This window comes from Paroedura picta, chromosome 16, assembly GCF_049243985.1.
Source record: "Paroedura picta isolate Pp20150507F chromosome 16, Ppicta_v3.0, whole genome shotgun sequence".
Classification (NCBI taxonomy): domain Eukaryota; kingdom Metazoa; phylum Chordata; class Lepidosauria; order Squamata; family Gekkonidae; genus Paroedura; species Paroedura picta.
The window spans coordinates 2387372-2415071 of record NC_135384.1 but is presented as its reverse complement, the minus strand read 5'-3'; the positions used below and the strand labels follow the sequence as shown (position 1 = coordinate 2415071).

Here is a 27700-nt window from a genome sequence, read left to right as displayed (position 1 = left end):
AGAGGAGGAAAAACGCAAGGGGTTCTCCTTTTCATTTCTTTCTCTTTTTTTTTCTTCATCTTTATGTCTTTAAAAAAAAAAAAAACACCAAAAAAAAAATCCAGGTTGCTTTTTATTATTCCTTTTTTTGTTGGTGGGTAAATTCTCTCTCTCACGGTTGGTTTTCGTTTCTTTCTTTCTTTTTTTGGTTATTGTAAAGAGTTTTTTTTTTTTTTAAGAGCTTTGGATTCATAAGAGGGTTTGTGTTCTTTTTTTTTTTCCTCTTTTTTTTTTTTGCGAGGACGTCGGCACACGGGTACGAGTTTTGTGTGTGACGGGAGGTTCCTTCTTGGTTATCTTTCTTTTCTTTTTTTTTTTTTTTAAAGCCATCGGAGTAGATTTTGTGTCGTTTCCCCGCGCAGAGACGGAAGTCACGTCTGTCAGGAGGAAAAAGACAGCGAGGTTGTTGGTTTTATTTGGTTCCCCGGTGGACATAAAGACCCACCTGGGGAGAGGAGGAGGAGGAGGAGGAGAGAGAGAGAGAGGAAATATGGTGGGAAAGAAGACGGAGAGGTGCCTTCCTTCTTTCCCTGTTTGGTTGCTGTTCAAGTCGTTCAAATCCATCAACAGTTCGGGAATCTGTCCATCCGTCTTTGACGGTATTTTCTCTTTTTTTTATACACGATGGGTAGAGCATGCTCTGGGAGGGGTGCAGGGTGGGGGGGGAGACTCAGTTTCTCATCTTTGCCCCCCCTCCCCCTTAGGTTTTGTCTCCTTGGGTTAATAACTTTTTTCTTTCTTTCTTTCTGTCCATTCTTTTTTGTTTGCTTCTCTTTTTTTGGCCTTTCTCAGTCAGTAACAGTAAAAGTGTAAGAGGTGAACGGGAGAAGGAATTCAAGTGGTGTGTGCGTGTGTGTGTGTTCGTGTAAAAGTGAGAGAGAGTCTCTGTGCACAAGGATACGTGTGTCAAAGAGTGTGCCAGCAGCTGTCGGATGGGAAGGAGAGAGAGAGAGGTGCAATTCTGGCGCACATGTAGTAAAGAGAGGGCTTTGGGCCACATGTGCTGATATGAGCAGGAAGGGGGAAATTGAGTTTCAGGGTGCTTATGACAAGCAGGAGAGAGAGAGAGAGAATGCCATCCTTGCGCACAAAAGCTTATGGAGGAAGAGAGTGCTCACCTTCTAAGGTGAGAAGCCCAAGTTTTGAGGAACATCTGAAGGTGTTCAAGTGGCAGACATCATCTCGAGACGTTCCTGAGAGAATAGGTGAACAGTCTCCGAGGGGCTGGGCAAGGGCATGAGGAGTCCATGACATAAAGATGTGAGAGAAGTCAAGTCTCTCGTGGGTCCCTCACATCTGAATTAAATGGGTTTGCCGCAGTAGATGGAAGACCAGAATACACAGGTAGGTGGGCGGCAGAAAATAAGGGCATGGATCTGGATTCGGGGGAGGTAGGGATGTCCACGACAAATCCATTTATACTTTTCTGAGCGGAGAAGAGGAAAGGAAATTGGCATTTAGTTGAGAGGTAAGGTGGGTCATGGAAGGGGTGGGTTTAGATGTCCAGCAGCCATATTGGCGAGGGTTTGGGGAAAGGGCGGCAGACCAATGCGAGAAGACATGACAGCCGAAGCAAGCAGATACACTTCTTCATAGAGGGTTCTCAAGTCAGCATCCTTAGGGCCTGGGGCTCTTATCAGAGAGATTGTGTCTAATCAGCTGAAGGTCAACTGGCCCTCTCTTGGGATGGATTGCACAAGGATGGGTGAGGTTTGGGCTGGAGAGTTGCAAAGTTGGACAGGGGTCTATTTTAGGGCAGTGGATGTAGCTTTGGACAGGTGGCAAGAAGCTGTCTCTCAGACTTATTGGTCATTTATCCTTATGCTGACCGTAAGAAAAGGTCATGGCTGGGTAGGGTGTGGGATGCTTCTTGGGTACCGGGCAGAGGGGACACCCCGTGGGGGCGCCCATCCCACTGCTAGCTGGTTGGTCAGTCATTCTCTCTCAACGGGTGGCAGTGTGGCATCCATCTCTATAAAGCTAGAAGTGTCGTAGAGGTAGCGTTACTTTTTGGGTTGGAGTCCGAGTGAGGTAATTTGGATTCCTCTTTGGCAAACACCGATGCGGTTGCTGCGTTGGATCCGGCTTTGCGCCGGTGGGCGCTGGAGCGCAGGTGAGCCCCCAGTGCCTCGCGACCGCTCACGAGGACCTCGCAGGCCAGGCAGTGGTAGGTGCACACGGGGACACGCAGCGGGGGCGGGGCCGCCGGCGGCTGGCGCCCGAAGTAACAGAAAGCGGCCTGGTGCGCCGCAGCAGCCCCCTCGTTCTCAAAGGCGGCCTTGCATTGGCGGCAAAGGTACTGGTGAGTCACGTCCACCGTAGAGATGCCGGGGGCCTCGGCCACCTCGACGGGCGGCTCGGGCACCGGCGTCGGGAGCAGGGGGTTGGGCAGCAGCCCCATGAGGGTCTGAGGTATGACAGGGTTCATTGGGAAGAGCCCCTTCTTCATTCCGTAGAGCTGCTGGAAGTAGGCCCCGGGCAGCTGGGCTCCGAAGAGTGAGGGGGCGGCCGCGGTGGCTGCCGGCAGCGGGAAGGGCAGGAACTGGCCGCCCAGGAGGGCCGGCACCGTGGCCTTCAGCGTCTTGAGGTTCTTCAGCGTGGCAGTGGAGGGCAAGGAGGGTTCTGGGGCCGAGCTTGAAGTCGGGTCCGCCTGACTGTCTGTCGGAGAGGTCTCTGGAGCAGGAGCGGGCTCGCTCGAGGGACCGAGCTGGGCCGGTTCTGGCGTGAGGCGTTGAGGTAAGGGCGGGCCTGGCTGGGATGAGGCCAGTGGGGTGCTCAAAACACCAGAGGAGGAAGAGGACGGGCCTGTTGGGAAGGTAAGGGGGGGGGGAGAAATCAGTGTCAGTTGTCATCCTTGCCCCTTCCCCCAACTTACAATGTCCTAAGGCAGGGGTCCCCACCCGCAGGTTCCATAACAAAGTAAGACATTCAAACGATACGTTACTATCGGAGTTATTCGTGATCTCACTTCCTGACTCTGTGTGGTAAGCTCCGCCTCCTTGGTCAGCCATTTTGTGGTTACATCCACACTCTGTCAATTCCAAAGGGGTCCGTAAGCTTTGTTAAAGGCTTACGGCTTCATAAGGTGACAGGTAAATCCCTCCCCAATACAATACCTGCTTCCTTCAGTTGTTGGGATAGATAATCCTTCTGCTTCTGGTGCTGCATTCAGTCTAGAATCTTTGACCAATATGGACACAAGCAGCATGGTTGGAAGCTGAGCATCCTGTTCTATCTGCGCCCCCAGAAGACCCGCAATATTCTGGTGGGAAGGGGCCAAGGAGGCAGGAGGAAGCCAAGGAGAGGGGGAAGGCAAAGCAGGAGGTGGGAGAAGTCGACAAATGTGACTAATACTCAAAAGGGTAGAGGGCACGGATGGTAGAGACAGCGCTAGGGTCAGGGTAGCAGCAGGTGAGGAGAGAAAACGCAGAACCTTTCCTGTCTTGTCTTCAACATACCTTACCTCTCTTACCACTCACCTGGCACAAAAGAGGTGATGCTCCCAAGGGACGGCGGCACAGGGGTGGGGGGCAAGGAGGCGCCGAGCCGAGTTGGTGATGGTGCCCCCTTGTCCGGCACCAGCTCGTAGCACTTGCTTTCGCTCTTGAGCTGGGCTTTGATGGCCTCCTTAAGCCGGGCGAGGTGGCCGCGGGAGAAGAGGTGCCCACGGCACGACACGTAGAAATCGTACTTGACTTTGCAGTAGGAGCATTCGGACTGCGCGTGCGTGCCGGGAGGCCCTTCGTCGCCGCCGCTGGTGCTGCCCGAGGCCGCCTTGGCCTTTTTCTCCTTGGCCCTGGCGTTCTGGAACCACACCTGAATCACTCGCTTGGGCAGCCCAATTTCTTCGCCCAGCACCTCGCACTCTTGCATGGTGGGAGTCCGGTAGGCCTCGTAACAGGCCTTCATGATCTTGAGCTGGAGACTCGACATCTGCGTACGATACCTGCGCTGGCCGAGAGAGTCGTGGCCGCCTCCGGGACCCCCCTCCATCGCTCGACTCCGTCGGCTGCCCGGGGAATCCAGGTCGGCCAGAGAAGACGAAGAGGAGGACGAATCGCTCAGCTCCCCTCCTGACAAGCTCCTGTCTTCATTCTCCTTGGGCCCCTCTTCTTCAGCTGCTTCGTCCTGTGTTTGGAGATCCACCGGAGCTTCCGGTTTGCTCGGTGGCGGCAGCGGCAGCTGGGCAGAGACCACGGGGAGGCTGGGGGCGAAGGCAGCCCCATACAGGATGGGCGGGTCCCGCAGCGGAGGGTTGAACTTTGGGAAGGCGGTGGGGAGTGCCGTTGAAGGCTTGGTGGTGGGGACAGCGGTGCTGGTGTTGCAGCGGAACTGGCCCTTCCTCTCCCGGGCCCTTGTGTTCTGGAACCACACCTGGACGACCCTCTTTTTAAGCCCGACTTCTTCTGAGATGCAGTCGAGCATCTTCCGGGTGGGGTTGGAGTCCTGCATGTACCAGCGATACAGGATCTCCAGCTGCTCGGGCAGAATGGTGGTGCGCAGGCGTTTGTCTCGCGGGGGCTCACTGTCCCCTCCTGCCATGCTGGCGCATTCGCTGCCAGTGGGCGACAAGCTCCCATCCTCGTGTTTCCGCTTCAGTGTGCGGGAGGGATCCGGATGAGTGGCGCGCTCGCCTAACGCCAAGGGGGTCAAGTCCAGAAGTTGCTGGGGAGGTCCGATGTTGCCCAGGGCGGCTGACGATGGACCGGCTGTCGGCACGTGACTAACATGGTGAGCATGAAGGAGGTCAGCACTACAGAATTTGGCCGAGCAATGCTCACAGGGATAACTGACTGAGCTTTCTGGCGGGGCTTCTGGAGATGGTAGCTCTTCCTCGGGGGCTTTGTCTCCAGCTCCATCAGTCTTTGGGTCTCCATCTGTCGCGGAAGGCTCTTGTTGCTGCTGCTGCTGTTGTTCCTCCTCCTCTTCCTCCTCCGGATCTTCTTCCTCATGTGCCTCGTTATCTTCCTCGCCACAGTCGGCCTCCCCTTCCTCGTGCTGGTCGTTGTAGCACTTCTTGAGATGCCGTATCAGCTCAAAGATGCAGCGAAAGGATGTCCAGCACTTCTTGCAGGTGGGCTGCCCTCCGGCACCCGCGGTGCTCACCCCAGTCTCGCTGCCACACTTGCGGGCCTTCTGACGGGCGTTCTGGAACCAGACCACGATGACTCTGTTCGGCAAGCCCAGGAGGACCGACAGGCGCTCGACCTCGCCGTCTTTGGGATAAGCGCTGGACTCGAAGAAGGACTGCAGGGCCTGGGACTGGAACTCTGTGAATTTGGTGCGAGAGAAACGCCGGGTGGCGTGGAAGCCGCTCCGGGGAGGATCGGGGCCCGCGGACGGATTGCCCGCTTCCTCGTCCTCGCCACGAAACCACAGGGATTTCAAGCACTCGGGAGATACCCGCGGGGTCTCGCTGTCAGGTGGTGGAACCGCCACCGGGATGGGTTGCATTAGGAAAGGAGGGCAGAGGGAGGGGATCTCCATAGGGATGGAGGGTGTCGGGGCAGGGGCCGTGGCGGTCTCAGTGGTGGCGGCGGCAGCGGTGGTCATGGGAGCGGCAGCGACGGCCTCGGTGGGAAGGGCAGGGGGCGGGGGTGGGTACATGCTGTCGTAGCTCTTCCGGAACTGGGCGGCATAACGACTGAGTGCCTCAAAAGGCAGGAAGCGCCGGTGTACGTGCTCCTCGTGCGTTTTCAGGATCAGCATGTTGGAGAACTGTTTCCCGCACGTCCCGCACTGCAGTTTGCCCGCTGGGGGTCGGGGGGGGACAGCTGGAGCTGCCGCTGCTGCCGCTGCTGCAGGCTGCTTGCCCTCGTTGTATTGGATAACGAGTTCGAAGCCAAAGTTCTCCAGCAGGGCCTTGGCTGCCGTGCGGGAGGCCTCGCTCGCGGGCTGCGACCCCTCGGCCTCCTCCGCCTCTGCCTCTTCCGCCGGCTCCGGTTTGGCGCTGCTTGCCGGGGGGGCCTGCTCTTCCTTGGCTGGAGGGGGGGGCAACAGGACGGGCGGAGTGGTGGGGAGGGTCAGCGCTGGGGCCGCTAGGGCCAGTTTGGGGGCCACCTTGAGGTCGTGTAAATAAAAGGGGAGGAGGAGCTGCTGCTGTTGCTGCTGCAGCTTCAGGAGGGACTCCGGGACCAAGGGGAAGGGGGGCAGCAGGGGGGGGGTGAAGAGGGGCGTGGGGAAACGCTGCAGTTCCGCTGTGGGCGGTGCCAAGAAGGGCAGAGCCGGTACAGGCATGCAGCCGGCCTCCAGGAGCTTGGGGGCCTCTGCGTCTGGGGCTGCCTCGCTCAGGGGCTCTGCGTCGCCGGAGGCGGCCTCACTTTTGCCCGCCGCCTCCATTTTGGCAACGCGGGAGCGGGTTTGGTGCAGGACGGACCGCATGTGGATCTCCAGAGTGGAGCTCTGGTTGTAGGACACCCGGCAGGTGTTGCACTTGTAAGGCTTGTCGGAGGACGGCTGCAGAGCCCCGGGCGCCCCTGGTTCGCCCCGGGAGGGCGCCGAGGGGTCGGCCGAAGCCTTCTTCATCTTGTGGAGGTGGGAGACGGAGTTGTAGTGCACCAAGAGGATGTTCTTCTGGGTGAAGGACTCCTTGCACACTGTGCACTTGTACGGGCGGCCCGGGTCCAGGAATTTGTCTAGGGCAAAATTGGTGGCCTTGCGGTACGACAGCGGGTGCCGCGGGTCCTGGTTTGGCTGGGCAGGCGGCGAGGCCTCCGGGGGGTCCGGTGGGGCTTGCGATGGCGGCAGGGGCTGCTCCTCAGGCGGGGCGTTCGGAAGAGGAGGGTCTTCGTCTTCCGCCTCGGGCGGGGCGGGTGGGGGAGGGGTCGGAGAGGGGGGAGGGGGCTTTTCTGGCGGGTCTACGGGGGGCGCCGGGGAAGGAGCAGCAGCAGGGGGCGTCTCAGGGCGCAGCGCCGTAGCAGGGAGGGTTTTTTCCCCAGTGGGCGGTGCTGGGAAGGGACAGAGAGAGGAAATGGGATGGTTAGTAGTGTTCCAGTTGGAAGCGTCTTATTGCCCCTGACCACGGATCTTGGGTGCAACATGGAACTAACGCTCCGATGCAGTGAACACAGACACCCCCATGGGTTCGAGAGTATAAAGGGATTCCCGAGATCACGGTACGATGCCAAACAAAACAAGCCCAAACCCCAGGGCCCCTGAACTCCCTGCTCCATTCATGGCTTACCGACAAGTGGGCTTTGGGGTTCGTTTGCAGCCCCCTGCTCTGGGCTGGGAGTCCCGTCTGGCTTCGGTGGGTCGGGAGGGAGGCTGGGGCCCGGCACGACTTTGCTGGCAAAGGTCATCTCCACAGTGGTGGCCTGGCGAAAGAGAAGGTGGGGTTACTGGAGGGCAAAGGGGGCCCTCCAGCGATTTGCCACGGGTTTGTCCTGAAAGACGCTGGTGCTCCTGGAGGAAACGAGGCCAACGGGTCTGCCCCCATCCTAGCATCCAAGGCAAACAAAGCCAATCGGCAAAAGGTTGTGTCTTCTTGAGATTGATTAAATCCTAAATAATTCTGCAGCCATCCTATCATCAGCAAGGCCCGTCTGTGGCCCTCGTGGTTTGCTCTCTTCACACACACACACACACACACACACACACACACACACACACACACACACACACACACCCAGTCACCATGGGGCTTGCTGATCCCATCCTTCTGCAGACAGCACATTCAACTGGTCAAGCTGCCTCCCTGCACTGCACCTTCCGTCAACAGTCCCACCTCAATTCCTCCTGGCGAATCATTGCAGGAAACAGAAGGGGAGAAGATTTGCCCACACAAACACACGCCCTCGTGTACTTACCACGAGCAGAAGCTTCTCCACGCACTCGGGAACCACGTTGTGGATGTGGCTGAGGTGGAAGTGGAGGTTCGCCCGGCCCACCAGCTGCTCCTGGCACAGCGGGCAGCGGAACTTGGGCTGCACGGCATGCTGGGAGACGGTGTGAGCCCGCACCGCTTCGGCCGACGGGTCAACAAAGTTGCAGTAGGGGCAGCAGAACACCTGAGTCGGGGTGGGCAGAGGGGGGATAGGAAAGGACAGTGGGGGTTACGGAACGGGACAACGGCCCACGCAGACCCACTTCCGGCCTGGCCTGGGAAGGGCGTGGGGGAAGGGACCTGTGTTGAAATCGAAACCACCCTCCTAGCAGCAAGAACTACGACGGAAGGAGGGAGGGGAGGTAGACAGAAATGAAAGGCTTTTTTTCTCCGGAGGGCGGAATTGCAGAGGTGTGGAAAAGGTCTCTGCTCCGGCTTCCCCACCTGTCTGCCTCTCTTCCGGGCCATGTCGCACAAAATGCCTGCCCCCCTTCCTCCTTTTCCTGCCCACGCAGCCCTGCCGTATAAACAAACAGCCGAGTGCCCCGTGTGGCCGAGCGAGGAACGGCCGGCCCTGAAATTGCCCAGTCAGATGATCTGTCAAAGTTCCACCTCCAGACGAGGATTGCTCAGTTTTCCGGCCACCGTCGGCTGGGAAGTGCAAACAGAAGGCTTCAGCCTAGGGGCGGGCCCTGGTTCCTTTTTGTGTGTGTGGGTGGAAGACTGCGGTGCCCAGGAGCCGGGGAACCACCCCCACGCCCTTGTCATCTGCTGCAACGGGGCGTAAGGACGCTGCTCCGTCCTGCAGGGTTCTTCGGTTTGCTCAGAGAATGTGGGCAGAAAACTGCGTTTTGATTTCACCTTGACAGGCATGAGAGTGTATTGGTTTTTCTGAGCCCTGGACTGTCTACCCCAGGGGTAGTCAAACTGCGGCCCTCCAGATGTCCATGAACTACAATTCCCAGAAGCCCCTGCCAGCAAATGCTGGCAGGGGCTCCTGGGAATTGTAGTCCATGGACATCTGGAGGGCCGCAGTTTGACTACCCCTGGTGTACCCTAAGAGGGCACAGGTTTATAGGTCAGGCCACCGAAACGACAGGCTTATGCTCATAATAATTAACATGGGGCTTTCAAACTCCTTCCCCTGTTATCTCGTAAGTCCCCTGACATTGCAGAGGGAGTGGCCGGCGTTTTCACCCCCAATGTGCCAATGCGAGAGAGACGGAGAACGCGGCTTGCTTCGGAACAAGTTCACGGCAGGGCCGAGATTCGCACTGGAAGCTTCCCAGATCCAAACTCTATCTCTTAGCCGCTGTGTTATGGCAGCTAAGTGGCAGGGTTATTAATATTCTACTGCATTCCTAATAGCCTGCGTTTCAGTTTGTGTCCTGCGAGCAGATTGGGTATGTCTCTCTCTCTCTCTCCTCTCTACCTGCACCCTCCAGATTTGGCTGCTGTTTTAATTCAGCGACAGACAAGACTCCAAGCAGGAATGAAAATCTGAGCTACTCCGCTGAAAATGTTTGTGGGGTTTCAAGGCAAATACACTCAAAATATGTCGGGGCAGGGAGCACATTGCTCCCACAGTGGCGGTTCCGATGGAGGAAAGGGATTGCTGCAGAAAGCTCTGTTTTGGTTGGAGGAAACAGCCCAGTAGAACCTTAAGGACCCAAGAATATTGCCCGGGGTCTGAACTTGTGTGAATCAAAGCTCATTTTGTCAGATATATCTGAGTGTTGCTTCTTAACGCCTGGAGAGCCAATGTGATGTAGTGGCAGGGGTAGTCAAACTGCGGCCCTCCAGATGTCCATGGACTACAATTCCCAGGAGCCCCCTGCCAGCGTTCGCTGGCAGGGGGCTCCTGGGAATTGTAGTCCATGGACATCTGGAGGGCCGCAGTTTGACTACCCCTGGGCTAGAGCATTGAGAAAACCCTGAAACATTCTTCAGGCTTTGAGAAGCCCCAGAAGTGGCGCGATTGTGTGGAATCTGGATGGGAAACAGTGCTGTGGACACGCCCACCAGGCCCCACCCCCTCCAAACCCATCATTGGCAATTTTTTTGGGGGGAGGGGTTTAACATGATCCTATATGGTCATATCACCCAATAAATGTTTAACAGATTAAAAAAAATAACTCCCACCCACTTGGGAAATGCTTCCAGGGCCATCAAGAAACCCTGGTGGAGAAAGCCCAGGCTCGAGGGCCAGAATCGGATCTGAAAGGTTTGAATCTCTGCTCTGCCACAGGAGCTCGCTGGGCGATGCTGGCTTAGTCCCTCTTTCTCTCTCAGCGAGGTGGGTGTGAGGATCCAGGGCAGTAAGGGAAAATGAGGGCATAAACTGATTTGTGTCTCCACTGGGTGGGGAAGAAAAGTGAGCTGTAAATATCTTGCTAAATTATAATTAAGTGATGTCTAGTCGTAACCAACTTCCGGTGACCCCCTTCGTGGGGGTTTCGAGGTGAGGGAGAAGCAGGGGTGTTTTGGCCACTGCCTGCCTCTGAAGAGCGACCCTGGCCGCCTTTGATAGTCCCCTGTCCAAATGTTAAACACGGCCGCCCCTGCTTAGCCATCACTGCAATGAACACGCACCCCCGTTCCACTTACTGTGATATTGCCCGTTGCTCCGGCTTTTGCTTCCGTCTCGTCAGAACCTGCGAGGGGTTGTGGGGAGAGATGGTCAGAATGGGAATGTGGAAACGCAACAGAGTAAGAGGCCCCGAGAACGGAGGGAAGAGAGACCTGGGTCCCTGGCTGCGTACTGAGAGATGAGCTTTGGATAACGGGGAAAAACACCTTCTGATTATTACTGGCTACCCGCAATAATATACGGGCATAAAGAAAAGTTCTTCATTCAGTTGTCAGCTTAGATATCCTTTATTGCAGTAGGCTCAGTTTTTATGTTTTTAACTTTCCCATTCTGGTGTGAGTGGCAAGCAGCTGGTTCAGTTTGTTTTGGTCATTGTTAAGGCACAAATATTCTTTATGTATATGGCTCTGCCCTTCGTTCGATCGTCCAGGGATTAAGACCTGTCAATTCCCACTTTCTGAGCTAACCGGAAAGATAATTTTCTGGTGAGGATTGGAGACGGGGGGCCCTCGACCAATTCTAAACTGGACAGCTTTGGCAAAGGCTGGGCTCGGATTGGGCCCAGATGGGGAGGGCCCAGGCCTGGCCAGGGAAGGAGACTTAGAGCAACAAAGAACCTTGAAAGCGCCCCGGCTGCTGGGTTGAGGGGCTGGCAGAACCCAGCCCCCCTTTCCGAGGTGGGGCAAACGATGTGCTAGGATTGCTGGGTTTGTCTATCCAGGCCCTGTATCGCCCCACAGAATCCTGCGTCCCTCCCAAAGGAATTTGGGGTCTGCCTGAAGCAGCTGGGTGAAGGGGGGGCCCCCTACCTAGGCACCAGGGTCCCTTAGCAGTATATATAAGTGAATTTTCCAGTGAGATGCTGCTTAGGTTACTCAGGCAGGAGTGGCTCCAGCAATGGAGAAGACGGGGCTTGCCAGAGGGGAAAAGGTTTTTAAAGAGAGTCTGGAAAAGGGATGAACGCAGGAGGGACAGGAGGCCGGGCTCGGGGGGGGGGGGGCTATAAATGGGTGGAAGAAACACTCCAAGGAGTACAGCTTGTAAGAGAGGCCACTCACCTGGCATCAGGGCTTTATTCAGCGTTTCTTTCTCTGGGGGCTGGCTTTCCATCACCATTTCCTTCCCTAGAGGTAAGGAGGGAGCCAAACAAGAAGTGAACAGGGGAGATCCCCCCCCTCCAGCGTTGTGACCGCTGTAACCTGTCCATCCCCTTTTCGGGCCGCTCTCCCCCCCCCCCTGGACTTTCTAAAGGCCCCGAAATTTTGTCTTCGGGCTTCACGTCCGTCCTTTTCCTTCCGGCGTCTAACAGGTGGGAAAACCAAAACAAACAGAAGCCGAAAAAGGTAATGTCGAGAGAGGCTGAAAAGGGGAATCCCGTAACCGTGTTGGGGGAATGACGCACGATCCAGGACTTTATCCTCGTCAGATACTAATTAAACTCTCAACCCAAGCGGGATCGTTAATATCGAGCGGGTTCGCCTCCCCCGCCTGGCAGGAGCAACCTCTCCGCCATTGGCAACTCAATTAACACCATTCAATACACCCGCCAAGATGCTAAGACCTCCATTTCTCACCACGCGGGGGGCGTCCGGCTCTCCCCAGGGCCCCCCCACACCTCCCCGGTCCCAGTTCTTGGGGGTCCCAGCTCCCTCAGAGTCTCCCGATCCCCCCCCACCAGCATTTCCTCCCAATTGTCCCTGTTGTACCCTTCTGCTTGACTCAATGCCCCCTGTGTGCTTTGCTCGTCCCGGGGGCCGGGGTGCTTTTGGCCCTTCCCTAAATGCCCCCGCTGCCGTGTTCCCCCTTTCCATCCTTCTCCCCCCCCTTTCCCCTTTTTATCTCCGGAGCCTGATCCTTGTTGACTTCTGAGCGCAGGGAGGGACCTGCCCTGGGTCAATGGTGTTCGGAAAGATAAATTGCGGCTGGGAACAGGGCCAACTGGGATCACTTGGAAGGGCTTCCCTGGGGCGTGGAGGGGGGGGGGAGGCTGGTAGGGGGCAGCTACCGCCTAGTGGGGAGGGAAGAGAGGCCGAAATATACATGGTTCCCCCATCCCTCCTTTCCCTCCTCCCCCACTCTCTCTCTCTCTCTCTCTCTCGCCCCCCCCACCCATTGCCGCCCCCCCCTGCAGCTGTGGTCCCTACATCTCTCTCACTTCTCTTCTCCTTCATTCTTCCTCCGAGGTTGCTAGGCAACGGCCCCAGGATCTGTCATAATCCATTATGAAGGGGGGGTGGAGGTTGGCGGCACAAGAAGGGAGGAGGAAACGTTCGTTCGGCAGCTTCTCGGTTCAGTATCCACGGAGAGCGCCGTGCATGAAGCGCTGAGCTGGGGAGGGAGGGGGGGCGGCGGCGGCGGGGGGGGGACAGGATGCGGGCCCTGCAGCCAGTGACCTTAATCCCCCTCCACGCTCCCCCCCCAATCGATTTGCTCTCCTCCCTCTGCACCTATCTGGGCTCTTGACGGACGGCCCCGTCGGCACCCCTGCCCCTGCCGTGGCCCCTCCCCACTAAAGAGACGCGGTCGCCCGTGTGGTCGTAGCCTCCTGCCCCCCCACCCTCCACGCGTGATCCACGGGGCCGTTACCGGCAGGGTTTGTGGGGGCCAAGCAGATGTATCTCTCCAGGCCGGGGGTGTTTTCCCCGTTCTGCAGCAGCTGAAGGCGCCACTGGCCGTGGGTGTCTCGGTGCTGCGGGGAGCGGAGGTGCTGGATCGTCAGCAGGCGGTTCCCCGTGTCCACGTGGCAGAGGCGGCAGCGGAACTGGGCCGGTTCGGGGGCCGCTGGCGGGGCCGACGTGGCCTCCAGCTCTAGGAGGAACTGGCGAGAGAGACAAGGTAGTGGGGGTTCCGGCCCGGATCGGTCCGGCTCGTCTCTCGGCGATCCCCGAGAAGCTGCCTTCTATAGGATCGGACCCTTGGCCCGTCCAAGTCCAAATGGTCTACTCAGACCGGCAGCAGCCCTCCCCGGTCTTCTCCTGCCCCTTCCCAGTGTACCGAATTAGCCATGAGCCTCTCACAGTCAGCGCTGTCCCCTCGGACTGGCCGTGGCTCTCCGTGGCCTCGGGCCAAGGTCTTTCACATCACCTACTATCCCATCCTTTGAACTGGGGGATGAATCTAGGAGGTTCTGCAGACATCCAGCAGATGCGCTGCCACGGAGCTGTGGCTGCCAGCATCTTGGGACGAGAAAGTCCTTTCCTTTAGACACTGGAGCCCCTGTTGTGTCTTCTTCCTCTAATGCCCCTCCCCTTTCTGGGGCTCCACCCTCTTTCCATTTGACTCCACCCATGCCCATTTTCGGCCCACGAATAGCTGCCTTTGCAGTATGAGGACACCGCCCCTTCCTCCTCCTTTTTGCCCGTTCCCCTTCAATTTGCCCCCTTCCGGCTCCGGGGCCCCCTCCCGTGTCCGCCTAGTACCTTGTAGCCTTGCAGCGCCTCCTGGTGGCTGCCCCCAGCGACGTGCAGGCGCATCTTTTCCTTGCTGTTGGTCTCGTATTCGCACAGGTTGCAGTGCAGGTGAAGGGGCGGGCCCAGGGGAAGCTCCGCCCCCAGGTGGGCTCCACTGCTGCCCCCTTCCCGCAGGTGGGCTACCAGCTGGTATTTCAGGGCGTGCTTGTCGGTCTTGAGGTGCAGCTGGAAGTTGGCCTTCAGCTGGGTCCCGTAGGCGCAAAGCCGGCACCGGTGCAGGTCCCCCGACACCTCCTTCCATTCCCCCTCGGGCAGCGAGCGTGGGGCCGAGGCGTGCCGCAGGACGGCCTCCAGGCTGTCGGTGCTGAACGCTTGGCACACCAGGCAGGTGAACAACCTCTGGGGAGACCCCGGGTCCGATCCGGAGTGCGGCTGCAGCGGGGAAGGCGGGGCGGGCTCCGGCGAGAGCGACACGGGCGCTGCGCGAAGGCAAGGAGAACAGGAACAAGTGGGTGAGTGGAAACGACCCCCCCGGGATGAACGGGAGGTATAAAACATACATGGGGGGAGGACGGGACAACGGCGAAGGGGAGGGCATGCACGGAAGGAAGAAGCTCGGGGATAGGGGATCGTGACGGCCGACGGCCGGGGAGGGGGGAGCGAAATGGAAATCCAAACCAGCCTCAAAACAAGGACGAGGAGCAGGAAACGTGGCCGGCAAACGGAGAAGGGCAGCAGAGCACAGGAAGGAAGGAGATGATGAGGAAAGGTCGGCAGAGCAGGAGCGAGGGCCTGGGAACAGATGTTCCAGCTCAATGCCAACGAAAAAGTTGGGTGGCCGCACACGCGTCCGACCTCTTGATCCCCCGGGGCCTGGCTTGGTAGTGGGGTCAGGGGGTGGGGCAAAGGCTTCCGAACAGCAGGGGGAAGGTCGCTTTCCTTACCTGACCCCAAGGCGGCCATCTTCCTGGCCGGGGTCCCGAGGTGTGGGAAGCCTCCGTTGAGTAAGAGCTGCGTTTGCTCTACGGGCTTGTCCCCCCGCAGGGCCGGGCTGGCCCCGGAGTGAGCGTGGTGGGGGTGCGGGTGGTGGGAGTGGCCGAGGGCCTGGGCCCCGTAGAACTGGAAGAGCTCGGGCTGCGGCTTGCCCCCTGGAGAGGGCTGGGCTTGCCCCAGGAGCCCCGGCAGGGCCAAGGGCAGCCCCTGGTGGAGCAGCAGGATGTTCTGCATGTGCTTCTCCGACGTCATGTGGATCCGGAGGTTGCGGGAGATGTTGGTCTCGTAGCTGCAGACTTTGCACTGCCAGGAGGACTTGCCCTTGGATTCCTTCTCCTCGGGCGACGACGGCGTCGGGGCCGGGGCGGGGACCACCGAGGGCGCCCCGTTGCCCCCCGTGGCCTGGTAGCCCTGCAGGTTGGCCAGGTGCTTGTCGGACTGCATGTGGATGCTGAGGTTCCCCTTGGTGGTGGTGGAATAGTTGCACGCCTCGCAGCGGTACGGCTTGTAGCCGCAGTTGTAGCTCTCGCCCCGGGCCAGGCGGGGGTGGGGGCCGCCCGTGCTGCAGTAGGCACAGTGGCTGTTGTTCTCCGGGTGCTTCTCCTTCATGTGCACGTCCAGGGTCTGCTGGTACTTGTAGTGCCAGTTGCACTTGGGGCACTTCAGGGTCTTGCAGGAGTTTCGCGAATGCAGCAGGGACATGTGGCCGGATAGACTCAAGCCGGAATAGGCCATGGCCGTAAAATCCTCCCCGAAGCCGAGCGGGGCCGATCCGTTGTGGCTGTTGTTCACCTCGAACCCGATGCCGGCCATGTCGTTGGGCAGCCCCACGTGGCTGAGGTTGTGGGCCAGCTCAGCGGCGCCGGTGTCGTGGCCCAACCCAGCGCTGCCGACGTCCGTGGCGTGGGTGAGGTCCTCGCCATTCCCTTTGGCGGCTGACCCCGCGTCGCTGGGTTTGCCGGCCAGCTCGGCCTGAGCGTTGTCTTGAACCGGTCCTACGTTGACTTCATTGGCCAATCCAGCGGCCTCGTTGACCATCTCCATGTCGTTGTCTTCCTTGGCCAACTCAACGTTGACGTCATCGTCAACCTCGGTCTGTGGCGTCTCCGAGAGGGGGGCGTTAGCACCCGTGGGTGGGCTTTGGCCCTGTGAACTTTGGTCTGGGAGATGCCTTCCCTCCTCTTTCTTTTCATGAGCTTCCTCTTTCTCCTCCTCCTTTTCATTCTCGGGTTTGTCGTCCAAGTCCCCCTTTGCCCAGCGCGCACCGCCGACCCTTGAATCTTTGGCTTCGGGTGGTTCGCATGGTCGTTCTGAGCTTCCTTTCTTCTCCTCTTCCTCTTCCTCTCCCTCCTTCTCCTCCTCCTCCTCCTCCTTCTCTTCGGATACATTCACCCATCTGCTACACATTCTGGCATTGAGGTCTGCCTTGGTGGTGGGGTTATTTGGTTCTAGGAAGCCAAGTGTGGTACCCTGGAACATGGCAGAAGCCCCTCGCGACAGGGCCTGGCATTGGTTGGCGCTCAGCTGCACCCCGTGGGCCGCGTGGGCGTGGGCGGCCAAGGAGCGGCCCCGGTGAAAAGAAAGGCGGCATATTAGGCACAGCCAGATGGGTGGCCTTGGCGACTCCTCTTCTTGGCCCAAACTGGCTTCCCCTTGGGGGTTTTCCTCGTCCTCCGCGTGGGCGGTGGGGGCATCTTTGGGTTTGGAGGGAACGTTTTTGGCAGACGTGGTTCGAGGGGGGGCCCCAGCCAGTCGGTAAGTGTAGAAGGCGCCACGAGGGGTCCACTTGGCTGGCGCTGAGGTATTCTGGGACATTTGGTCAGTAGACGTAAAGCCTTGGTTCGGGCCTCCACCGCACTGGACGTGGAGGATAGACACCGGGGGAGCTGTGGTGCTAGGGGAGCCCTTTGGTAAGAGAACGTGGCCACTGCTGAGGAGATAGGCCGAGCCTTTGGCAGAGAAGAAGAGCTGGGCCTCCGTCCCGCCATCCTCTCCGTCGTCATCGTCGTCGTCATGGTCCTCTGCTGCCTCTTCCTTATCCCCATCTTCTCCAGGGCATGTCGGCTGAGGGAAGGGGGACGGGTTTGGTATCACTAGGCCGAAGCCAGCTTGGGGTTGCGGTGTGGACAAGATGGCCGCCGGGAGTTTGGCGGCGGCGGGGCCCGCCTGGGAGCAGGAGCCGGGCCAAAGGATTTCGCCAGGGGAGGCGGAGGAGGGAGGGTCTGAGAGGGGGGGTTCTTTGGTGGCTGAAGAGGCAGGAGAGTCCTGAGTGGGCTGAACGGAAGCCCGGTCATCCTGCCCGTCGGCCGGGAGGACAGCAGAGGTGGAACCGGAGGAGGAGGCGGAGTTAGAGGGGGCGTCCATGGCGGTGCGGGCGCGAGGGGGGTGGAGGGGTCATCTCAGCACGAGAGCCGAGACCCTGCAGGGAAACAGAAGAAAACACAACGGCGTGTCAACACGTCCCGCCTTCCTCTTCCGGAAGGGAGAAGCAGGGAACCAGCCCTCCCGTATAACCCCGTGCAGGGAAGGCGGGGTAGTATGGCCCTCTCTCCTTCGGTTTTGGAAGCTAAGCAGATTTGGGCCTTGGATGGGTGACCACCAAGGAAGGCTCTGCAAGGGAAGGTGACGGCCAACCACCTCCCTCTGCTTCTCATACGCCTTGAAAACCCCTAACAACAGCCATGCTGATATAACCTCCTGTTAGCCCTCCCGAAGCCGGGTCCCGATGTCAAGAGAGTGCGAGGGAGATCTAAAAACGCCGCCGCTGTCCTTCCCAAAGAGGGTCCCCGGGGGAGATTCCGCACAGCGGCGTTCGCCACTCAACGCAACATCAATCTTGTGTGTGTGAGCCAGCCAAACAGAGTTTTTCTAGTGTGCGTTGACGACAGCTTTGGTCGGGGAAACGGCAGCCGGAAGTACGAAAGCCGGGCCTCGGATAGACCGAATATTTCTTCTGCCTGGGCGGGGAGCCGAGTCTAGCCTCAGATGGCCACGGCCATGCAGAATGTGTGTTTTTTTTTTCTGGATTTGGGCTGGGAAGGGATTTGCAATGCAAATTAATAGCTTAGCCTGCTGCTGGCCGATAAACTGCAGGAAGGGGAAGGATGCCTGTGCTCTGAAATCCATACAGGACTTTGTGACACGACCACCCCTATGCTGTCTGCTCCTAACCGGGCATGTTCTCATTGCCTAACCCCCTTCCCCGCAGTTCTTTTCAACAAAGAGATTTGGGTTCCGCTTCTGTGCCATTTCAGAATGGGAGTCGGCTGGCGGAAGGGGGACAGGTTTGGTACCACTAGGCCAAAGTCAGCTACATCAACAGTCCCTGAGCACGTGCCAAGTGCCAGCAAACAGCCACGGTCCGTTCAATGTAGGTGTGAATCTCTGGAATTAACCACGACGCCCGAACATCCATTCCAACAATCGCTGGTGGCCACGCCGGGCAACCTACAAATACAGAAGTGGCCACGGCTGAGTGCCCCCAAATTCTTTTTATCTAGCTGTGGGGGGAGGCAGGAAGGGGATCGTCCTCCTTTGGCTATCATGGCAACCCGTCAAAATGGCTTTCTTTATGTATTCACCGTTCCTGCTGGGGAAAAGGAGACAACTATGGCTGCCACCACATCCTGTGGCAATGAATTCCGCAGATGCCGCAGATAGTGGGGAGGTACTGAAAGAATCCTGGAATAATAGAGTTGGAAGGGACCTCCTGGGTCATCTAGTCCAACCCCCCGCACTATGCAGGACATAAGTACTTCCTTTAGTGTGTCCTAATTTTTCAGTCTAATTCTGGGAGCTCCTTTTGTCTACCTGTTCACCAAATTCCTGTCTGCTTCCATCTCCAGGACAACCCCAAATCCTCAGCTTGCATTGAAACAATAGAGGTGCATTACCAGAGTTCCCTGCACTCGGAGGCCAATCTAGGATGAACCTAGATTCGAGGAATGACCCAGTCAGGTAAGACAGTTTGCAACTCCATCCCCAATCCATGCTCCTTGGCCTTATTGGGCTGCACTGCGCTCAGAAGCAGAGGAGTTGGTTCTTATATGCCGCTTTTCTCTCCCCGAAGGAGTCCCAAAGTAGCTGATGATCACCTCCTCTCCCCACCACAGACACCCTGGGAGGTAGGTGGGGCTGAGAGAGCTCTGAGAGAACAGTGACTGGCCCAAGGTCACCCCACTGGCTGCATGTGGAGGAGTGGGGAATTGAACCCAGTCCTCCAGATTAGAGACTGCCGCTTTTAACCACAGCACCAACCTGGCTCTCAGCTTAGTCCCAGCTTAGAAGAGTTAGCTTTTATACCCCACTTTTCTCAAAGCGGCTGACAATTGCCTTCCCTTCTCCCCACAACAACCTCTCAGGTCACAAGCAAGGTCATCTCACTGCAAGGATCTCTAGCGCAGCTAGAGAGTCAAGCGAGTCAAGTGCCGTGGCCTCTCCAGAGAAAGCGCAGGAGCGGAGAATTTGGGGGGCAAAATTCCACCACCTCGCCACAGAACTACGGCTCCCAGGGTCCCTTGCTTTGGGAGCCATGACAGTTAAACAGCTCCCAAGCTGGTGTGAGTTTGATGTCAAGATTCCCCAAGGGGATGGGGGGGTCATATCTGGTGTTCTCATTACAGTAATATTATCAGTCTTTGGTGCCCCCCTCCCAAACCCATCCATCGCTCCTGGAGATGCCAGTCCCCCCCTCCTACTACACAACCTCCCTTCCCCCTTTTAAGGTCATTATTTGGAATAAAAGGCACCGAGTTAACAGGGAGTATTTTCTGTTCATTCCTGCACTTGATGGAGGAAAGAATGGAAAAAAGGGGGGGGAATCTCTCGCCTTCCCGCCCCCCCCCTTCTCGCTTCCCTTCCCCCCCTTCCAAGGGTGGTTAGTCGATGCAAATCGTCTCATTAAGGAGGAAAGGAGGCGGGAGGCGTAATTAGGCGGCTGCTGCATATTTATTATGAGGGAGCCGGAGACACAAAGGCGTGGGGGGGGGGGGAGAGAAAGTGTAAAAGGAGGAAGGAGACACAGAGAGAGAGAGAATGGATGGATGGATGGATGGAAAGAAGGAAGAGAAGGGGGAGGAGGAGGAGGGGGAGGAGAAATGACAAATGAGCTCTGAACTAAAGCAATGAAAAAAGGAGAGTGCTCGAGAGAGAGAGAGAGAGAGAGAAATAATGCCGGAGAGGATGGAGCACAGAGAATCGCAGAGATAAGGAGAGCCCCCTTTGGTCGGAAGCAAGCCCCCTTTACTGAGAAGCAAAGCCCCCCACCCCCGGGGGCAGTCGGTGGGGCTTGCTTCCAGGTGAGGCCCAAAGAGTGGTGACAGGTGATGGGGAGGAGGCAGGTGAGACGGTGTCCGGCATCCCGGCCCTGGAGGTGGCCAGGTGCGAGGCCCAGATCCAGAGAAGGGGCAGTGCGAGCCAGCAGGGGAGAGAAAGAAAGGAGAGGAGGCGGCAGGCGGGTGAGGGAGCCCAGGGATGGGGAGGGGCTCCGTGCAGGGCGATTAACGGGGAGATTAATGGCGAGGGGTGACAGGGGAGGCAGCGCGAGTCAATAAAACGAGCAGCCCCGGTGACAGGCAGCGCTTTAAATTACCCTGCGCAGCGGGGGGGGGGGGGAGGCGAGGAGCCAGGGAACCCGGGGGCTGGCTGCCGTTTGCCCCAGTCTGCATTCTCCCCCCCCCCTGCAAATATTGCAGCCCCTCCTCTCTCCAGGCTGGCCCAGGCTAGTGGCAGCTTCGTCCTCCCTGCAAATATTTGCTAAGCCGCTTTTGCTCTTGGGGGGGGCTGCTTTTGATGGGGGGGTGCAAAGGAAGAAGGGCTGATGGACGCAGATTGTATTTCTTTGCAAGGGGGGGGGCAAGGCTGGCAAGAGGCCCCTGAGCTAAAAAAAAAAAAAAGAAGGGAAAAGACACCCTAATGGGTCTGTTACTTTCACCTCCCCCTCCCCCTCCCCCCTTGCTTTTGTTTAATCCGGAGAGGCACTTAGGGTTTCATTTGTATGTGATTTGCATACAATATTGGTGCAGAGGCGCTGGGGGTCTGGGCACCTTCCAATCTGCCGCCTCGCAATGGGGCGGGGATGGGGAAAGGGGAGAGAAAGAAAGCAGAGATGGGGGGCTCAGCCCCCCCTCCCCAAATTGGGTATGCATATCGACTTTTCCCACAGCAGTGGCCCTGGAGGTTAGCTCATAGGTGCGAAAGTTAGTTTGACAGTCCGATTAAAAAGCGTTTTTTTTTTCCCCCTTTCAACTACAGCAAACCAACATCCCGAGCCGAATCTCTGCTAAATCTGCTAGAACAAGACCGGGGTTTTCGGGGACGGGAGGGGGGGGGCCCTCAGGAAGGGTTTTGCTTGTGAGAAAATTCCGATTTATGGTCTCCTAATTGGATTTCATTTTTATTTCTTCCCCCCTCTCCGGGCGTTTTACCAATTATGGATACAACTGGATTTAGGAGGTATTGAATTTCACAGGCTGAGAATTCCACATGATTACTTTAACAATTCATCAATAAGACAGAAGCTGGGGGGTGGGGGGTGTTGTTTAAGAGGTATCTCCCACCCCAACCCCGTTCTTTAAAATCTGCACTTTCCTCCTGACCTTTCTCAGTGGCCGGGGTAAAGGAGGACGGGGCTGGCAGGGTTTTCCCAAGTTTTGTACGCCGCTTCCCAGCTCTGTCCTCCCCAAGGGCATCTCTGCACAATAAATGCACAATTGCACGGCACAAGACGCAAAGAGAGCAGTCCGGCATCCATTGTAAGCACCAAGAATATATGCGCGTGTGGCGGGGGGACGTATACAATGGCCGGCATTTAGCATGCACACGCAGAGCTACGGCGAATTTTTTGAATGAAGCCCTTTCATTGAGCCTTTCCCCCAGAAATGCAAAGTGTCCTCGTTTTTGTTTGTAACCTCCTTGGGGCAGGAACCTGTGTGACGCCAGCCATGTATTTATTGAATGCCGTTTAACCCGGAGGGTTTGTTTGTTTGTTCCCCGCCCTGTGCCGCTTACAGCCTAAAATTTTACACAACAAAAGGCGGGGATTGAGTTCCATCCCACTTGTTTGTAGCTAAACCTTGACATGGGTACCCCTTGATGGGCCAAGCTACGCCAGCATCACCCAAGGCCAAAGTCAGGTATTTGGGTGATATTCTCTGCCGGGACAGCTGTCCCTGGGTGAACACCTGCTGAAATAAAACACAAAATGCTCAAGGGCTTTCCATTGACGGAAAGCCGTCTTGACCTGGCTGTAACCTTCACTTTATAATGGAAATTAATGCTAGTTAGCCTAGTCTACATCACAGGGTTGTTGTGGGGATACAAATGCCACCCTGAGCACGATAAAAACACCGCTGCCATTACAGAGGCCCAAAGGTACCCACCTAGGTCTGGCTCATCCCAAGATGGACAGGGCCAGTTTGACCACACGTGCAAACCAAGCTGACCACCTAGGGCAGCAGAAACTTAGGGGCAGCTGCCATGTCAGAAGCAGTGCGCAAGTCCCGCATTTTCCTGCCGCTTCCAGTAGCCTCGAGTCCCCTGCAAGGACTCAAGGGGATGTGCTGCCATGTCTTGCTGGGGTCCCAACCCTGACTGCCACTCAAGACCAAAAGACGTCTGAAGGCAGAATCAGAGGGTAGGAGACATTTAGCTCAAGCAAATTGGGTGGGGTTGCCCCATTTCCTCCCTGCTTCAGCCAGCTGCTAGGGGGACTGGTCCCAGGGCGGAAAAGCGCTAAGGACCACCTGTGTCTCTTCGACCCTACAATACAGCCCATCTAAATTCTGCCCCAAGAGAAGATTTTTGCTAAGAGGTGTGGGGAGAGACACAGGCTTACCCCATCCCCATTCCTACAGAGCTATTCCCCCCTAGCTTCTAGCAATTCAGCAGGGGTTGGCCCCCACACACAGGCAAACCCATCTTTGCCTTGATGAGGACTAGCAGCCTGAGGGGCAAGCTGTGTGCTGTTCCCGTATGTTCTTCATGCCCAGTCGTTATCCGCACACAAAGAAATGGACAGGGGTCTCTTTTTTTGCCCTGCCACACTCTGCTAATGCAGTATAGTCATACTGTATTAACCCCTGCCAATAATGACAGCCAGGTATATTTTCAGGACATGGAAAAACTTTTCTCCAGTAAAACCTCAAAGAATCCCCTCTCTCTCTCAGACTCTCACTTTTCTATACCCGCAAAGAGACACGCCTGCATTCGCAAAAGGGTTTAACCCGCTGGCTGTGGCCGCACCACCAGGTGTGGCTTCTGTCTTTTGAGCTTAAATTTATTTCTTCCTGCTAGGCTAGATCTGTCAAATTGGACGAACTTTTTCATCTTTTTAAAGCCTTTTCCTCCCTTTCTCCCCCTGGCACCGAGGAAGATTTCTGTGGGACTCAAAAGCTTGCAGCCTTCATTTGAGTTGTTTCTAATATAATAATAATAAAAAAAACCCTGAATGACAGTTGTTCTTGTGCTATGTGCAACTGAAAGCAATGCTGGTGTGGTGGGGCTCTGCCACCCGACGTTGTGTGCGATGCGTGTGTGCTCCTGCCAAGCAGCCATGTGCATTTTCAGTGGTGCGCATGTAAACACTGCCAGCTCTTGTGCATATCTGTTTATGATGTATTGGGGGGGGGGGGTTGACACTTGGCTGAGTTGTGTGGGCTTGTAGGCCACAGGCTCAGCGCATAATGCGCAGTTCACCCAAGACTTTCATCCAAGGCTGTCCTTTGGCATGAGAAATCATGGCGGAACTGTTTGGCGATCTTGGGTGCATTTCTCTCTCATCAGAATGTCCTTCCCCAGGATTGAATTCTGTGCCAGAAATAGGACCTCTCCGGGAGACCACAGGTCAAAAAGCAAAGAGACAGCACTATGAGGTCTCTGGCAGTTGGCATTGCATGTTTGCTGGGCCCTGCGGGATAAAACGGCATTGATTTATTGACCCTGTGTGGGACTTTACAGGTTCTACCAAGCTCAGCCTGTCTATGAACTAATTTTTAAAGTCAGCAAAAGACTGGACACGGGTCATGATAAGAGTTTTAAAAATTGCCCCCGACTACCTGCGAAGTGTTGCTTCATTGCAGCTGGGTAGTCCCAGGTGAGCCGTTGCATTTTAGATGAACACCCCCCCCCCATGCATTTGGGACCGCAATTGGTCAAAAAGACTGAGATGTGGAAGAGCTGGGTTCGATTTGGCTCTGCCAAAGATTCAGCAGTCCAGCCTTGGGGAACCAACTCAGCTCCTTCTCCCCGAATGTGCAAGGAGGGTAAAAGCGGTCTACCTCACAGGCTCGTTGTACAGATTCTAACTTTGCAAGGGCAAAGCAGGCCCTTGGATGCTGATGTCACTTCGTTTGGAATCCATCCAAAGGACATTAAGAAGAGCCCTGCTGGATCAGACCAAAGACCCAACAAGGCCCCACCTCCTGCCTCTCTCACTGGCCAATCGGGCCTCCCCCAAAAATATTAGGCCCCATTCTCCTCTGGCAACTGGTGCTGAGGAACTAAGGAGCTTTCATGTAGCCCCGCTGGGTCATGGCTACCCACCGGCCATGGATGACTCTAGTTTCCTTTCTGAGTTGGTGGCTGCTGTATTATCATGGGGAGGGGAGTTCCATAAGTTCACTTGGCTGCGGCTATATTTGGGGGTCCAGTTGTGTGTGCCTTACTGCTGGACTGCCTTCCAGACCTGGCTATCACAAACCATACCCTAGAGAAGCCACTCTCCAACACCAGGCGCTGATAAACCACACTCCATGCCACAGGGACCACGGACAACTCCAAGCCAAGCCCCGGAGCACCAGGAAGTCTTTCTGGGTGTTGATATAACCTCGGACCCCTTCAGCTTTCTTTCCTAAGCTGCCTTCCCTGACAATCGCCCCGGCCTGTGCGTCAAACACACTCTGCATCTTCCCCTGGCTCAACAGACAAATTCCTGACATGACTTTCAGAAATCCAGAGCTTTGCAGCACAGTGGCCCAGGGAAAAGGAGAACTAGAAACAGGAAGTTCACGCTGTTTTGAAACCTACCCAAGCCTCCCCTTGAAATTCCACGCCATTTCAAAACCCCACTGGTCAAGCCGCTTTGAACAGTTTTTAAAAATAGAACGTTAAACATCAGCTTGAACGGACAAATGCGGCTCTCGCCTCTCAACTTGCCCCACCCTGCCCCGGAAGTCCAGCTGTGTCGGGAAGGGAGGGAGACCAGGAATCCCATTTTTTAGTGGAAAATTCAAATTAAGAGATTTGCCTGGGATTCCCCCCCCCCCAGCCCCCGTTTGCTTGCCCTGCGGCTGGATGTGAGAATGCGGCAGGTGGAACCCCCCCCCCTCTCTCGGAGAGGCGGACCTTGCCCCCAAATCTCCCACAAGGCACCCCCAACAAGGTCACCAACCAGATCAAAATTTGCAGGTCTCTCTCTGCTTGCTTGGGAAACCGCCAGAGGAAGAAGGCCAGGCTACCTGGCCGGGGATTAACGGAATTCAAAGCTCCCCCGACAATCCCGTTTTCCGCACCGCAGCCATAATGTACAAAGCCAGAGCGGGCCCAAAGGCTTCGGAGCATGGGCAGAGTGCGCTGGGCATTCCCTCGCAGGAAACGGGGCCACCTCCTGCTGTTTCTAGGGTGGGACAGCGCAGAGGGGCTGACCCCTGAGGGCCCAGAGCCCCGTGCCCGCAGAGGGACCCGAGGGACCCCCCCTCCCGCCCCCCGGGGAGCCCCCCAATCCCGCCCGGGTCCCGCTTCCCCCGCCGCCGGCGGGGCTGAGCGGAGGTGAGCAGAGGCAGCGCGCTGGCGAGGCAGGGAGGGCGGCGCGGAAGAAAGATTGTAAAATCAATTAAATGAGTTGCTAACGGAGCGTCGTGTCGACAATCTGTCGCCGGGTGCAAAATATGAGCTGCCCAAATACACTCCTGGCGCGCGCACCTCTGCCAGCCGCCCGGCCGGCCCCTTCCATCATCCCGCCGCGCCGCCTGTCAAGCCACGCCGGGAGGGACCGCCGGGGGGGGGGGGGGGCGCGAAGGCCGAGCCCAGGAGCCGAGCGCAGCGCAGGGCAGGGCAGGGCAAGGGGGGCAGCCGAGGGGACCCCGGCCGGGCAGGGCGCCACTGGGGGAGCGGGGCGCAGGGATCGGGCGCCGACAGGTGCGGAACGAGGGAGGGGGAGCCTCGCCCGCCCCCTCCTTCCCCCCCTCCCGCCGGCCACCTTGGGGGATGCGCCCCCCACCTCCCCCCGCCGCCCCGCAGAAGGGCCAAAGTCGGGAAGCGGCGCTGAGCTGCCCAGATCCCCCCCACCGCCCCCCGCCCCTTCCTGCCCCGCGACCCCCGCCGCCTCCCTCCCTCCCTCCCTCCCCTCGAGCGCCGGCTGGGCTGGGCTCGCTCTCGCGGCTGGGCTCGCGCGCGGCTCGCCTGCTGCCTGCCTGGGATGGGAAATCGATGGCACTTACACCTCCGCGGGAAGGAAGGCGGGCGGGCGGGCGGGCAGGAAGGAAGAGGGGACCAGCAGGCGCCGCTGACGCTCCGGCCGCCGGGGTGGGTGGGCGGGCGAGGGGGGCGGCCGCAGAGTCGCGGCGGCGGCGGCGGCAGCAGCGGCAGTCCCAGTTGCAGCCTCCTCCTCCTCCTCCTGCTGCTGCTCGGCCGCCGGCTCCTCTTCCTGGGCTCAGGCGAGCAAAAATCGATGGGGTTCGCCGCGCCGGGGCTTCCCCATTGATTTACACTCGTCCGCCTCCCGCCCGCCGCCTTCCCTCGCGCCCCGGACCTGGCGGCTGCCTTCCAACACAATGGAATAATCAATGCCTGCCTGCCCGCCCGCCCGCCTCCTCCGCCCCCGCCTCCCCCCGCCCCTGCGCGCCCCCCCCGCGCGCTCCCGCGCACGGCCCAGCCAGCCAGCCGCGCGCCCCCGCGGAAGGGCGGAGCGGGCGCGCATGGTGGGAAATGTAGTCCCTGCGCCGGGCCGGGAGCGGAGCGGAGGAGAGGAGGGGAAGCGCCGAGGATGCCAGCCTCCAGGGGGCACCTGGGGATCTCCCGGAGGTCCAGCGCCCCTGGAGAAAGACGGGCGCTTCGAAGGGCTCGATCCGTGGCATGGCCGTCCCTCGAAGATCCAGGGGCCGCTTCAGGGGAGATTCCCTGGGGGCAGAGTCTGGGGGGGGGGCACCGATGGACATGCAAGAAATCATCCTCAATAACAATAATAGCAACAACAACAATAGCTAAAGCGAGTTTATTTCTATACCCCCCCCCTTCCCAGTGGGTTGGAGAAGGTAACAACAGCATTCGCACAATTAATGAAGAACCCTGGAAGAGCATCCCTTGGTCCAGCTTCCCGTCTCCCCCGGCAGCCCACCTGCACCTCCGGAGGGCCGACAAAAGGGCACAGAGGCTGGGACCTTCCCCTGATGCTGCCCCTCTGGCTGTGGGATTCAGAGGTTGACTGCCACTGAATGTGGAGGTTCCGCTTAGTCTCCATGGCTAGTCGCCGCTTCGGGACACAATCTAGCCGTCATTCTACAGAGTCCGCCTTCCGGAGCAGCCAGGGTTCAGAGGGAACTGTGGCCATTTGCAGGAGATGTTTGCAGGCCAGTAGCCCTTTGGAGGTCCACAAGAATTTCGGGAACAAATGAGTCCAGGGGCACCTTTAAGCCCAGCAGAGTTTTCTTCCAGGTCTGAACTGTTGTGTGCATACTGCTTCAGAAACAGCAAAGCAGAATATCCTCAACCATTCCAGGAAATGTGTGGGGAGGGTGTTATTTGTCAGGGTGCATAAATAACGGGGTGATTATTACACCTAACATACCTGGGCTGAGAACCAGGAAACCTCTACAATAGCTATTATCGCCCCGTTTTTTGTGCACCTGA

General features: G+C 57.7%; 1 protein-coding gene and 1 long non-coding RNA gene across 8 annotated transcripts in view; one reads left to right on the top strand and one right to left on the bottom strand.

Moving 5' to 3' along the window:
• Positions 1-19613, top strand: part of LOC143826714 (uncharacterized) — a 29366-nt gene extending 9753 nt beyond the window's left edge. For 3 of the 5 annotated variants that reach the window (XR_013227110.1, XR_013227111.1, XR_013227109.1), the window contains 3 exons: positions 18703-18814; positions 18927-18981; positions 19219-19613. This is a non-coding gene — a long non-coding RNA (uncharacterized LOC143826714). Of the gene's footprint in view, positions 1-13150; positions 13290-14242; positions 14377-18702; positions 18815-18926; positions 18982-19218 lie in introns of those variants that run through there. The other 2 variants (XR_013227107.1, XR_013227108.1) reach the window with 2 other exon arrangements.
• ZFHX2 (zinc finger homeobox 2) lies at positions 69-26653 on the bottom strand. 3 transcript variants are annotated; one of them, XM_077315630.1, is made up of 10 exons: positions 26293-26653; positions 14809-17276; positions 13874-14343; positions 13041-13272; positions 11513-11578; positions 10472-10518; positions 7848-8048; positions 7223-7355; positions 3519-6986; positions 69-2844 (listed from the first exon to the last, which is right to left on the bottom strand). In XM_077315630.1, exons 2-10 carry the CDS (start codon positions 17219-17221, stop codon positions 2012-2014), a joined length of 7863 nt encoding a protein of 2620 aa, XP_077171745.1. In that variant the 5' UTR covers positions 17222-17276; positions 26293-26653; the 3' UTR covers positions 69-2011. The 3 variants fall into 3 exon arrangements, with proteins under 3 accessions (XP_077171745.1, XP_077171746.1, XP_077171747.1); XM_077315631.1 differs by lacking the exon at positions 26293-26653 and adding an exon at positions 25245-25505; XM_077315632.1 differs by lacking the exon at positions 26293-26653 and having other exon boundaries at positions 14809-18708.
• Between the last annotated feature and the right edge of the window lie 1047 nt (positions 26654-27700).

Excerpts from the sequence above, each read along its gene's own strand:
- ZFHX2 (XM_077315630.1), bottom strand. The coding sequence starts at position 17,221 with ATGGACGCCCCCTCTAACTCCGCCTCCTCCTCCGGTTCCACCTCTGCT. Across the intron at positions 13,273-13,873 it reads AGGCGCTGCAAGGCTACAAG|TTCCTCCTAGAGCTGGAGGC; the intron begins GTACTAGGCGGA and ends CTCTCTCGCCAG. Across the intron at positions 7,356-7,847 it reads TGGAGAAGCTTCTGCTCGTG|GCCACCACTGTGGAGATGAC; the intron begins GTAAGTACACGA and ends CTCTTTCGCCAG.